The sequence below is a fragment of the Myotis davidii genome, unplaced genomic scaffold (assembly GCF_000327345.1).
Source record: "Myotis davidii unplaced genomic scaffold, ASM32734v1 scaffold399, whole genome shotgun sequence".
Lineage (NCBI taxonomy): Eukaryota > Metazoa > Chordata > Mammalia > Chiroptera > Vespertilionidae > Myotis > Myotis davidii.
Window position 1 is genome coordinate 2,782,842 of NW_006292094.1, and position 14,514 is coordinate 2,797,355.

At 40.6% G+C, this 14,514-nt stretch overlaps 1 protein-coding gene across 1 annotated transcript in view; it reads left to right on the top strand.

Moving 5' to 3' along the window:
* Positions 1-1,041: 1,041 nt before the first annotated feature.
* Positions 1,042-14,514, top strand: part of CPEB4 (cytoplasmic polyadenylation element binding protein 4) — a 54,509-nt gene continuing 41,036 nt past the window's right edge. Inside the window, 1 exon segment of the mRNA XM_015565100.1 lies at positions 1,042-3,378. Coding sequence (XP_015420586.1) covers positions 2,254-3,378 — 1,125 coding nt within the window. The 5' untranslated portion in view covers positions 1,042-2,253.

Below are 14,514 nucleotides of genomic sequence, written 5' to 3' on the forward strand. Positions count from 1 at the left end.
GGTGGCTTCTGAACTGAGTCCTAAAGCTAAACAGGGGTTCACCAGGTGGAGAAGAGAGACAGGGGAAGGGAAAAGCACAGAGGATGTTTGAAACAGCTTGGTGTGGGGCCTTTGGGGGTGGTGGTGGTGGTGGTGGTGAGTTTTAAGATCTACAAAGGCCTTGCCCAGCACGGCTCAGTGGTTGAGCGTGTACCTATGAACCAGGTCACACTTGGGTTCCCGGACAGGGCACATGCCTGGATCGCGGGCTGGATCCCCAATGTGGGGCGTGCAGGAGGCAGCTGATCAATGATTCTAAAGGCCTTGAACACCAAATTTAGGCGAGGTAACGGGCAACCATAGAAGAGATCTGAGCGGGTGAGGACCACACGATTTTTGTTTTGAAGATGCCCCTCTGCTACAGGGTAAGGTGGGCTGGAAGGGGATGGACACCAGGGCTCAGCCACGGGTGGTCCAGCAGCTGTAACTTTGTGCCGCAAAGGCTGCGCCAGACCTAAGCCAGGCCGGGGGTGGGGGTGAAGGGTGAAGGGAGAGTCTGGGACATACGCAGTTCTAGGCACCGGACAGCTGGGAGGACCCCCTCTGGGGCGGAGCTCGGGGCAGCACGTGACGCCTGGGAACCACCTTTACTGTGGGCAGTCCTTCCGCTCACCCGCGCTTTCAGGGGTCACCACTTCGACACCCAACACCAGGCCCCTTTTCCGCGGTGCTCGAGCAATCCGTTCTCTTCCCCGCGTCCCTCCATGCTCCTCCTGCCGGGTCTGGTGGGGGGAGGTAAGCAGCGAAGGAGGCCTCTGCCCGCCCTAAAGATGGCGACCCGCCTCGCTCAGCCCGGGTGGGGGCGGGGTCCGGGCGGCCGGCCTCACTGGGCGAGGCGCTGACGGAAGGGGCGTCTCTTGAGGGAACTTTTCGACCTTCCTGGGAGGGGAGGGGCGTGGCCCCGTCTAAATTCCGGCAGCGGATTGGTCTCTCGGCGGGGGGGCGGGGCGTGCGCGCTACCCCCGCCCCGCCCTCTGCGAACCGGAAGTGTCTCTCGTTCTTTCCAGCTGGTTGTCATTTCACTCGGCTCGGTCCTGAGGAGAAGGACTCAGCCGCGGCTGCGGGACCCGAGCACCGGGAGGCGGCGGCGGCGGCGGCGCCCGCGGCGACAGCAGAGGAGAAAGAAGGAGAGAAGAAGAAGAGCCAGGCGGAGGCCGCCACGACGACAGCGGGCACTGCGGACCGGGGTAAAGCGACGCTGGCGGCGGCGGCGGCGGCGACGACGGCGGCGGCCCAGCAACCGTGAGGAGAAACAAAAGCCTTCTAAATTATAGTTTAAAAAAAACAAAAAACCTTGGGGAAAAAAGAGCGAGAGCGCGCCACGGGGGGAAGGCCCTGCTCTCTTAACGCCACTAGCGGGGTTTTCCTTGCTTCCCTCCCTGCGGAGAATCGAACTGAGAGAACCGAACAAACCGCCCCGGGGTCCCATGAGGGAGACACAACCCCGAGGCCCAAGCTGCACCCCTCGGAGGAGCAGGCACGGGACCGGGAACGGCAGACACCTCCCTGCGGTCACCTTCCCAGTAGTTGATGCTGACCTCCTCGCCCGCAACCAGGAATTCACCGACGCCCCAGATACCCTAATATAATCTATCTATATATAAATATATAATATATAATGTTCTTAAATTATTCCCGATTTTTTTAACCAAGCTGCCAAGAAAAGAACGTATTCTCTCCCCTCCCCCCACCCTTTTAGCCCTATTCTAATTTTTATGTGAGTGAATCTAAACTGCTGAGGAAGACCATATGTGATTGTTAAATTATATATATACACACATAGACATATATATATTTTTTACTCCGCGCAATGCTTATTCTTCTACATCCATAGATGCTTGAGAAGCTGTGTTTTTGTCATTCATGTAACACATTTTCCTTTGGAAAAAAAGAAAGCGCCTATTTTACTAACCAAAGACTTGGTTTTTACCCTCTTCGTTTTTATTCCCTCCCAGAAAGAAGCCCAATTTGGATGAGATTTGGGTGTGTGTTTTTTTTTAGTGTGTTTTTCTTTTCAGAGACCAGAATTCCAAATCAGAGCTATTTAGGGTGATAAGCTGCAATCTTTGAGCTAGCTATTAATAAGACACTTCAAACAAACAAATATTTTGGGTAGAGGATACAAAGGCGTGAAACATCAGGTTGTCGTGGTTTTTTAATTTTTTAATTTTTTGTTTTTTTATTATTGTAAGATTCTGCTCCTAAAAATAATAAATGGGGGATTACGGGTTTGGAGTGCTAGTGCAAAGCAATACTGGGAATAAATCTGCTTTTCCAGTCCGGTTCCACCCGCATCTGCAGCCTCCACACCATCACCAAAATGCCACCCCCAGCCCTGCTGCTTTTATAAATAATAACACAGCTGCCAATGGCAGCAGTGCCGGCTCAGCCTGGCTCTTCCCTGCCCCGGCTGCCCACAACATCCAGGATGAGATCTTGGGGTCAGAAAAAGCAAAAAGTCAGCAACAGGAGCAGCAAGACCCCCTGGAAAAGCAGCAGCTCTCCCCCAGCCCCGGTCAGGAAGCTGGAATACTGCCTGAAACGGAGAAGGCGAAATCGGAAGAAAATCAAGGGGACACTTCTTCAGAAAACGGCAATGGGAAGGAGAAGATCAGAATCGAGTCACCCGTGTTGACAGGGTTTGATTATCAAGAAGCTGCGGGGCTCGGTGCTTCCACCCAGCCCTTGACGTCCAGCGCCTCCTCCCTGACTGGCTTCAGTAACTGGTCAGCGGCCATCGCGCCCTCCTCCTCTACAATCATCAACGAAGATGCCAGTTTCTTTCACCAGGGAGGGGTCCCCGCTGCTTCGGCTAATAACGGTGCTCTGTTGTTTCAGAATTTCCCCCATCATGTCAGCCCTGGCTTCGGAGGCAGCTTCTCCCCGCAGATCGGGCCTCTGTCCCAGCACCACCCTCATCATCCTCACTTCCAGCATCATCACAGCCAGCATCAGCAGCAAAGGAGGTCTCCTGCCAGCCCCCACCCCCCACCTTTCACACACAGAAATGCTGCTTTTAACCAGCTGCCTCACTTGGCGAATAATCTTAACAAGCCCCCCTCTCCATGGAGCAGCTACCAGAGCCCCTCTCCTACACCCTCTTCTTCCTGGAGCCCGGGAGGCGGTGGATATGGTGGCTGGGGAGGTTCCCAAGGCCGCGATCACCGCAGAGGGCTGAACGGAGGAATAACGCCCCTGAACTCCATCTCGCCTTTGAAGAAAAATTTTGCAAGCAATCATATTCAGCTCCAGAAGTACGCTCGCCCCAGCTCTGCCTTTGCTCCTAAGTCCTGGATGGAAGACAGCTTGAACAGGGCTGACAACATTTTTCCTTTTCCGGTAAGATTGTGTTCCACTAACAGATAAAGATGAATAAGGAAATGGCCTGGTGTAGTATCCAAGTAAGACAGTTTGAATTGTCCATGTTCCTATCGGAGCTCTTCTTAGAATATGAGTTACCAGACGTTATTTTGGTAGGAGAGGAGTGTAACTTGGAACAAAATGTTCAGCTGTTTCTTGGGTAAATGTCTCATTGTAATCTTCCCATAGGTAATTGTATGACTTGGCATAATTAATACCAGGTAGCTAGCTAGTGATGTCGTAATTATTAACTGTAATACCTTTCTAGCCTGACAAGAGAATCAGGGTTGGTTTTTCCCTACTTATTTATGTAAAGTACATAATGTAGAGATAACCTTTTTCTGTGGAAACTGCTGAGAATTTTCTACCCATATGCAGTAACTGTATAACCAAAAAAAAATTCCTTTTTCTCCACTGTAAGGTACCAAGTCACTGAAAACCAACCCTTAAATTGTAGTTTTCTCACGCTTACATTTTATACCTGGAACCTCTCTGAACCATGCGGTGTGAACAGTCTGAACTCATTAATTTCCTTTGAAATCTCCGCAGTTTCTGGCCTGCCTTGTATCCGCAAGGACTGCTAGAGAAATGATCTAAGTGTTTTCTTCATGCTGATGTATTTGTGAATACTATGAAACTGTAGATCTCAGAGTGACTCTTTTATGATGCCTTTCACCCATTTGTTTATTTTCCAGTGTTAACACTAGGGGTGTAGTTAATTAAACCATGCCTAAAAATAGATCCAGGCCAGGATCACTTGTCTTTCTGCCACCAGTGTATCCTTATTCTGCAAGACTCACATTGTTTGATGTTTCTGAATTAATGAGCAGCCGGTCTAGCTGATAGATATGAGATAAGGGGAATTTCATAGTTAATTGAACATCAGATGCCCCACTGAATTTGTATATTTTGGGGGTATGATCATTTATATGTTCAGGAAATTTATATGAGATAATAAACTAACATTTAATCAGTCCTCACAACAACCCCACAAGGTAAGTTCAATTATTATCCCATTTTACAGATGAAAAAATTGAGCATCAGAAAGTTATAACCTTCTTCAGAGCACACAGCTTATAAGAGTACAAACTCTAGGTTAAAAAAAAGGATTAAAAATATATCTGTATACATACATGCTTATACATACACATGTGCTGTAGGTAGAGGATTATTTTAGATCTCTTTCTGCAAGAGCTAAAACATATTATGTGAAGAATTATGTTTTAATTAATAGTTTACTTAGTGGTGGGGGATGTTTGCTAAGAAAACACTGTCATTCCAAGGAATGAAATATGCCCTCTCTAAGGATTCAGGTGTAATGGTTAGAATGTATCTTAAAATATTTGGTTAAATTTAGTTTTAGATTCTCTAAAAATATTTTTTTTGCCTAAGTATCAAAAAGCTCTATTGGCTTCTGTTTTTAGAAAGGGATTTTACTCAAACCGAAGGGAGCAATTGTTGTGTTTCAGTGGTCAGGTAAAAGGCCGTGAAGACATTGACAATCTCATGAAGCCTAGTTTTAAAAAGTTACTTTTGACATTCCTTTGAACATAAATTTAAGGGAAATTTAATGCAAAGGTAACTGCTATGAGTTACTCATATATTATTGCTAATTTTAAAAAATCTAAGGTGGCATTTTATACATTTTAGCTGGATTAAGATTGGCTCAGAATTGTATATTGAATACACTATTCTTTTTTATTTTGCTCCTATACACTAATGGAATGACTCATGGTTTATTGTCCATTCTCAGTTTACTAACTTTGATAAAGGTTTGCTTTGGGAAAAGTAAAAATTTCAGAAAATGAATAAACTACATGTGTGCACATGAATAATATTTTTATGGAGCTAATGGAATGTGTTTAACAAGTGAAATCTTTTCCATCAGATGGTTTCTATTAAGTTGGTTTCTGAAATAATAAAATAGGCTAGGATTGTTACTAAAATATATTGTTAGAAACTAACTCATCCCTTGGAATTGTTGTCTATTATGCTGAGGATGGGAAAAAGGAGTCAATACACCTGGCTCAAATGTGGTAGGATTAGAAAGTAAATTGCTCATTTCTCCTCACCATCCCCACAATTTTTTAGAGAGATTGAGGAGAGAGTGTGTAAGAGAGCAGGAGAGCAAGCACGCACACACACACACGCATGAGTATGCAGGCTCTAGCATTGGGCTGATTTGAAAGTCACAATAAAAATAAGTGATTTGGGAAAAAAATCTTTATAACAAGAAATTCCTAATTGGGTTTTGAAAATATTATAACAAGTTAGTAAACTGACTGCTGTGGTGCTTACTGGAATGAATGTAGTTCTGTGTGTTTGTTTTAACAAGAATTCTTGTGAATTAGTTATTTGGCACAAAAAATAGTTTTGAATTGATATGAATTAGATAAATTTGATATGAAAAAACTTGAAGGGACATTTGACTGGGAGCCAGGAGACCTATGTTGTGGTCTTAGCCCTATCAGTCGGTATCATAGCATTGGGGGGACTCAGTTTCTTTATAAAATGTGGGGGGGGGTGACTTTTTAAGTTCCTTTTGATCCTTAAGCAAAGCAAGATACTGTGGAATTTACTACCACAATCCACTCTTTTTAAAAAAAAACCACCACTACTATCTTATTTAAATTTATTTCTTCGAGCACTATTAACTTTAGGAAAGACATTTTATAGATATTAGTAATTCAGTTTCGATTGCTATTCCTTAGATGTAAGAGAGCTTTAAATTTACCACAGACATTACAGGATAGAGCTACTTTATAACATTGGTATCCAATCAAAGACTAGCATGATATTGTTTTTTAAAAGGAAATAACTTACCTGAAATGTAACTAATACTAAACAATGTTTATTTAATTTAAAATTCATCAGAATGGTTTTTATGTTTGTTTAATGCAGGTTTGAGTACCATATAGTGAATTAAAAATAATGGTAACATTTTTAATGAAGTGGGTTTTTTTGTGTTTTTTTTTTTTACCAATCTTAACCTTCTCTTTTATCTATGTTTATGGAACAGGAGCACAGGTTCCAAATATGTGAATAATCTTCCAGATAACTGATATTCCAAAGCATTGAATTTTGGGATATTTCATATTAAAATTGGTTTCTAAGTTACTTTTGCTTAACTTAAAGTTTTCATTGTGTGAATTCAGATAACATTCTCAGGTCCAGTTTTCAGATACAACTAAATTTAACATATATTTAATAATAGCTAGCATGTCTATGATACTCGAAATGTTTTACATATATTAACTCATCTAATTCATTCAACAATCATACAAAGTAAAAATTATTATTATTATTATTATTATTATTATTACTAATAACACATAAAATTTGGCTCTTACCTATTATACTACAGTGCTTCTTCACAAAACCTGATACAGGTGGGAGGGATGGGGTATGGGAAGGAAATGCCTCCCAGAAGCACGTAAGATGAGAGGAATCTTTTTACAGAGAATAATTGATACGTGCTGCTTTGAAGCTGATTATAGATAACATTTTGAAAGTAGAAAATAATAGAATGTATTTATCAACTTTAAAATGTTAAACTTAGTATTCAAATCAAATCTTTTTTTGTTTTTATTACATACTAGGGACCTGATGCACGAAATTTGTGCAAGAGTAGGCCTTCCTTCCCCCGGCTGCTGGCACCAGCTTCCCTCTGGCACCTGAGACCCAGGCTTTCCTTGCAGCCTCTGCTTTGTCTGGAAGGTCGCCTGGAAGGACATTTGATCTAATTAGCATATTACTCTTTTATTATTATAGATTATTATAGATTATATACCAGGCACTGAAATATAGGTGCTTTTGCATATGTTGTCTCACTTCCTATGTGAGATTTCTCAGAACATGAGGTCTGGTTTTATTGTCCCAATTTCAAAATGAAGAAACAGGATCCATATTCATGTGACTACAGACATGATTTGACCTTCACATTAATGGGGGTTGGGGGGGTAGGGGGAGGAATCCACCCCGTTCTACAAGCACATCCTGGAATTCTGATGTCCAAACCAAATAGTATGTTGGGGCACCACCAACAATTATATTTGACTATAGGATTTCTTTGGAAGGGTGCCTAGATCATCTGCCCTACACAAAAGTAAAGGGGAATTGTGTAGTATCTATTCTCATACTCTCTTATCTTCAGCTCAGTTATGTTCCCACCTCCATTAGCTAAGAACCAGGAAGTAGGCAGAAAATATAGGGGGACAAAATCTGTCACAAAGATTGATTGATAGGGAGACATTTTAGGACTTAGAGATTATTTGCTCTTACTACAGACACAGTCACCACGGATTTGTTTTCTTAACCAGGCAAATAATTCATGTCACTTTAATAGTTCTCCTTGGGTTGTCAATTTATTGATCTTTAAAATTATAAATGCCATCTTACATTAAAACAGAAAATATACTGTGTTGCTTCAGTTCTAAAAGTCATGGTGAGTTATTAAATTATCTAAAGTGCAACCTCATTACATTTTTTGTTTTTAATATAGTTTTAAGAGGGGTCTTTGACTTTGTATTTATTTATGCAAGAAGAGAGGAAACTAATATTTTCACTGTAAATTCCAGCAAAATTGAGATACTGGAAAAACTTTGGGAAAAGTCTACCAGATCTAATTTTATGTCTTTTTGTAGAAATCTTTTTAACTAGATGTAATTGCATTTCTGATGGGATAGAATTTGAGTTGGGTAGAGTTTTTTATTATATTTTGTTGTCTTCAGAGCAGCCGTGGAATATGATCAACACATTGTTCCAGCATCTTTCAGGAAAAAACTGTTTATTGCAAGCCTACTGATTGTGTTTTTTGCTAATTGCAACGAGAAAGATGCTACTTAGTTCGTGAATTTATGCTTTTGAAAATAATCCTTATTTGTGTTCATGAGAAAGAAATGAAAGGCAGTCTTAACATTCACATATGTCTACTTTGAATTTTAAAGTCTAAATGTATTTTTCTTAGGACTGTTTTCTATGTTGCTAGAAGGAAAATAAGTTTGAAGATCCACCATCACATTTTTTCAGCACACTATTATTGTACCTTAGTTTTTTGCCCCATCACAGATAACATAACGTGTGTAACGTGTTTCTCTTTAAGGCAGTGAGCCCATAACTTTAGCATTTATCTTAATTTTTCCTGATAAAACTCATTTTATATTTAATGATTTAAAGAAAATTGTTCTTGCAGAAATTAAGGTATATTTTACTATGATAAGTTTATAGGAATATGTAATTTGTTTACTTCAAATTTAGTGTTGATTCTCTCATCACATTTTATATTATTCAAACAGAAGGAGTTCTACTTTCAGGTTTTCAGAAAATTCTTAGTAGATAGAAAGATAAAGGTATTGATTCTATTTTTAATCCGTTCCTAAAGGTGAAACTTGAATAATTACTGAGAAAGGCTATTTTGTGAGTCCAGAAATGTAGCAGAGTTAAGCACAGGCTCTGGGTCCAGTCGTAAGTTTGACTCTAAACTCTAATTATCTGCGTGACCTTGAGCAAATTGCTCAAGTTCAGGAAGACGGTCCTCTCCAGGCAGTACCTGACAGTGAAGGCTTACTGTGAGGTCCCTTGAATTTTTTTTTTTTAAATTTAAAACATAGATCCCTAATATTGAATTAAATTATGAAATTAAAATAATTACAAATGTAGCTTGGGCATCTGTGAATGGTTCAAATAGTCCTTGGTATTGCTTATTTTATTGCATAGGTTTTACTTCTCAGAGAGCTCCTTTTGGATAAACTAAATGCAACCCAGGACAGATAATACCTTTAGCAGAATTACTAAATTTTTTGAAAAGAAGTGTTGTAGTTGTATATTCTCTAAACTTTCATTAGTGTTGGTAGCCTGTATCTTTCAGTATTTTGAAAGATTTTACCAAGTTTGTTATTTTAAGAAATTTGAAACATTTGTATATATTACAGAAAATGATATTTTAATGAAGAATTTGTGATTTTTTTTTTTTTTTTGCTAAGAGATAGGAAAAGATACCATAGATTTGAATTGGGTTTATTTTAGCTTTTATCCTGGAATTGAGTCTTGGTTTCATATTTTTATTAATTTATTTATAAAGCACCTGCTATGTTGTGGTCTAAACATAGGACTAGATATCTCATAAAAATTATTTTGATTTGGTTTATTTAATGTATTTTTTATCTGTGCTAATCTTTGAGTAATACTGAACAAACATTTTTTTTCTCATTATAAACAAACTAGAGGCCCAATGTGCAAGAGTAGGCCCTCGCAGCCCAGGCTTCATCCAGAAGGTTGTCCGCTGTTCGGCCATTCGGTCGATTTGCGTATTACACTTTTATTATTATAGATCAGCAACTAGCCCAGATTATTTCCTTTTATTTTAATCCATGAGCTGTTCAAAGTAAACTAACATTCAACTTTAGGTATACCAAAAACGATGTATAAATGGCATTTCTAAATATTTTATTAATGGTCCCGTTTATAAATATGTACTTGTACAAGCTTCCTTGTACACAGATGTGCTTATTTAAGTTTGGTGGCAAAATGGTACCACAAAAGGCAGACTTGAACCTATGGGTGGCAGAATGCAGGTCCCATTACCTGTCAAAGAAACACTCCATCAGCCACTTACAGGTGCTCGCTCATGTTTACAAAGTTTAAAGTCTTAAGCTGAACAAGTGCTTTTCATATTATAGAGTAATTAGATTGGGAAATTTCTGTTTGCTGAATGTTTACCGACATATCCCAGTCATAATCCCTCAGCATTATATATTTGAGAGCCATATTTATGTTTAAATATTACATAACACACTTTTAATAATAGTTCTTCCAGTTGTTTTTGAGGATTGCATCAAATGCTGGTCAGTGAAATAGCTGCTATCTGTGAGAACCTTAGAAAAACAAAACAAAACAAAACCCAATATGAGAATGATGCTACTCAGAAAAATCTAATTATAGTATGGAACTCAGATCTTGGTTCCAAATATGGCTCAGCCACTAACTGGCTGTGTGATTGAGGGCAAGCTGCTCCACCGTCCTGATCTTTCATTTTCTCATTTCTATTGTCTTCTTGAGGATAAAATGAAATATGTCTTGTTTTTTAGCTCCCAGAAGATTCTGTTGTTATAAGAAAGCAAATAATCAGAAATATTAATTCAAAATCTTGCAAATAGCACATTTTCTTAAAATGTGAAAAACACTGTATAATGGGCGTAGGGTAAAATGAGCTTAATTTTAAGGAAAAATTTTATAAACAACTATAATTTTTAAAAATAAAGTCACTGTAGTTAAATAATAATGGCAAACAGCCTAGATGATGCCTTCTTTCTGAAAAATGTAGTGACCAACTGTTTTTTTTCCGCTCTGAGTAAAGTCCCCCCCCACTTACCTTTTAAATTTACTATGGAAAATTTTAAGCATATTCAATAGTAGATAAAATAGAGCAAGCCCCTGTGTACATGTCACCTGGCTTCACCAACAATCAGCTCCTGGGCAGTCAGTCCTCTTCCCTCTGTCTTCCTAACCCTTTCCCTCCCTTTCATGTTATTTTGACGAAGTTCCCAGGTATTGTATCATTTCATTTATAAATCGTTTAGTCTGTGCTTCTAAAAGATAAGGAGCTTCCCCTCACCCCCTTAAAAACAAAAATGTTTTTCTTTAGTTATTTTTAAAAGAAAGATAGGAACTAAAGCAAGGCCCTTATTTCTGTCTCATCTGCTCAGCCTGTTTCACCACTCAACCTGGTGCTAATCTCTAAGGAAACCACCTTCAGGGCAGAGAAGGATGCTGGTGGTCACATGGCATCACCAAAAAAGAGATCCAGCAGACACACCAAAGCATCAGCCGGTGACCAGCAATTTGGGAGGAGCTTGGCCAGTTTTCTTCTCTCAGCTGTCCCTGAGGTTCAGGCTTCTGTGGTCTTGTGCATGGGTCCCTGGAAGGAGATCGAACAGGACAGTCCTGAGAGCTTTATGGTTGACTCTGTTTTTGTGCTTTAAGAGGAATTTAGAGGTTTGGGGGTCTTTTGCGGGCCTTTGGACTGCATCAAACCTTTCATCTCTTACTCTCTTTTAATCCACAAATGTTTGATGGTTCCAGAGGTCCCTGGAAGGGATTGCAGGACCCGGCAAGCGTGCTCCTTCTCTATATGAAGTGTGAAGTCTGGTGACCTCTCACTTTGTGCCTGAGTTGAAAAGTACCTTCTGCTTCGGAGGCGCAGGAGAACTCAGGATGGTGGGGTGGGAGCTATGAGGACCCAGAGAAGCTGACATTGGGCACAGGCTGCTTTGTGACAATTTCTGTCAAGGCTCATAGAAGAGAAATGACATGGGTTACAAGCCTGTAGGACACAAGCCTGGCCTGTGAATAGAGAGTGTGCCTGTGGGTGACTATCCTCTCCGTGACTGTTGACCCTGATCAGGCCAGGCAGACGTGGAGCAGAGGAGCTCTGGCAGCCAGTAGGCAGCGCAATAGAGAAGCGGCCAGAAGGGCGCTCATTACTTCATTTCTTAGGGAGGAATCTTAGTAGTATTTACCTACTTCCTTTAATGACCTCTTGCCCTGAATAACTTATTAGGAAGGATAAGTCATATACTGATATTTTGGGGTTTATAGATTTGGGCTCCCTTTGCTGATCTTTATGAAAATGCTCACTTTGCTGATCTCTATGAAAATGGGCTATAGGAAATATCACAGAACAGCTGAGTTATTCAGTTACAAACAATACTGCATTGACAATGCTCAATTCAGGCTCTTTTGCCCTTGCACCAGAGAGAAGGGGCAGAGGGAATAGTTACTGAAAGGGTCTACTGACTGCTGGGCATTGTGCACAGGTGGTCGCAGGCCTGATCTCATTTCTCCTCAGTTTCATAAGGAAAGTGTGATCCTCACTTTGCTTATGGAATCAAGGTTCAGAGACACTGCAGTGTCAAGATCACTTGTCTAGTAAGTGGTGATTTAACGCAGGTCTTGGAATGGATTTTAATTACTTCCCTCTGCCAGGCAAGGTGAGAACAAATAGTCAGTAGGAAGAAGGGACTATTGATCCAGGAACTGAGTAATCAAGTCGAGAACGCCAGTCTGTTTTTTAAATACAGTTAAATGGTGACAAGAAATGTTTACCTCTATAAGGATTTCTATTGCTCAGAATGAGTGTGGTTTCTTTAGTGAAGGCTTTCTGGAGAGATCTGATTTGTCAGTTCACATGGGAGCGAATGGAGCTGTTGTCCAATCAGAGTAACACCGAGGACATTCGTTCCTTTGCTCTGTAGGGCTCTTTGCCTTCATTATAAAATGGTCATAATGAGAAAGTAGTAACTAAGGAAGGAACCTGCTTAGAAATATGAGATGCTACTAAATGTGCAGGCAAAACTTCACTGCTCACTGTGTGACTTTGAGGACAATTAGTTAAGTTCTCACAGCTTCACTTGCCTAAAATGGGGATGGAAATAGTACCCCCCCATATGATGGTTGTGAGGAACTGATTTATGTGATACATAACTCACGTAAGATGCGCAACACTGAGCCAGGAGGAACAAGTTAGCCACTTTTATATTGGTGCAGACGATGATGGATTTACTGTATGCTACACATATGCTACCATCTGATTATGGGGATGAGTAGAGCTCGCAGTCCAGTGGGGAGATGGCCATAAGAGAGCTTGTCAATATCATGCAGGATGTCAGCCTGCTAAGGGAGACAAGGGGGGAAAGGGGACTTGTGCCTGCACAAGAATGTGGGTTGTCTGGAGGTAGAATCTTGAAAGTTGACCATATAGTCAACTTTTAATTTCTTTATTCTTAATTGATTTTAGAGAGAGGAAGGGAGAGTAGAGAGAGAAAGAAACATCCATGTGAGAAAGAAACATCCATTAGTTGCCTCCCACACACGCCCTGACCCTGGATTGAACCCACAATCTAGGTACGTGCCCTGACGGAATCAAGCCTGCCTCCTTTTGGTGTACAAGATGATGCCCCAACCAACTGAGCCACCCAGCCAGAGCCATACAGTCAATGTCTGTGGGCTTAAATATTTAATCCAAGAAGAATATTTACATTTTGGAAAATCTTGGATTAAAACTCTTATAGTTACCGTTGATTAATTATAGGCTCTACTGGCATCTCAAACTTCCTATTTATTTAGGCACCTTTTTGACACACTGGCGTAGACTTTACTTTCAAAACAAAATATTTTCCTTTCCCTTCTTCACCAGGGAAAATTTAAGCCAGAAAGAGAAACTCCCACAGGCTGGTACAGATACACAGCAGTCTGAGAGAAGTGTCCATCACAGTGATGTATTTATAGGAATAGAATGAGTCAAGGGAGTAGCTGAATTTTGTCTTGCTTTTTTTTGTTTTTTAAATATATGTGTTTTTTATTGATTTTAGAGAGGAAGGGAGAGGGAGGGAAAGAAACATCAGTGATAAAAGAATCATTGATCGGCTGCCTCCTGCACTGGGGATCGAGCCCACAACTCTGGCATGTGCCCTTGACCAGAATCGAACCTGGGACTCTTCAGTCTGCAAGTTGACGCTCTATCCACTGAGCCAAACTGACTCGGGCTGTCTTGCTTCTTAATGATGTGGCTACATGCAGTTATTGTATTTTATGTTTTAGACCCAGTCTAGTATGTTGAAACATACTAACTCAAGTATAAAAGAGAGAAGAGTCAGTAATAGAATGGTCATGGCATGGTGGTTGATTTGTTGAAATTGAACTTGATTGTAATTTTTTTTCAAGTTATGACCATAGAGAGTGAAACAAAGGGCTTTGTTTTGTGATTTGAGAGCAAAGCACTTCTCTTCATAAGGAAACCTTAAAATGGTTTATGTGGAGTATTTAAGCTCGATTGTGTCGTGACTGGTCACCCGGATGTAAGCTACGAATCACACCTCCAAGTACCTAATGAAGTTACCTGTTCAATGGAATTGCTGACCTCAGTGGTCCTCAAAGTGTGGTGGTCCTTAGTTTCACTTGAAGGCTTGTTAGAAATGTGAATTCTTGGACCCTACCCAGAGCTACTGAAAGATAAACTTTGGGGGTAGACCCAGTCATCCATGTTTTGACAAGACCTCCAGATGATTATGATGTTCTCTCAAGTATGAGAAGCACTGGCTTAGATTATCCATCTGAACA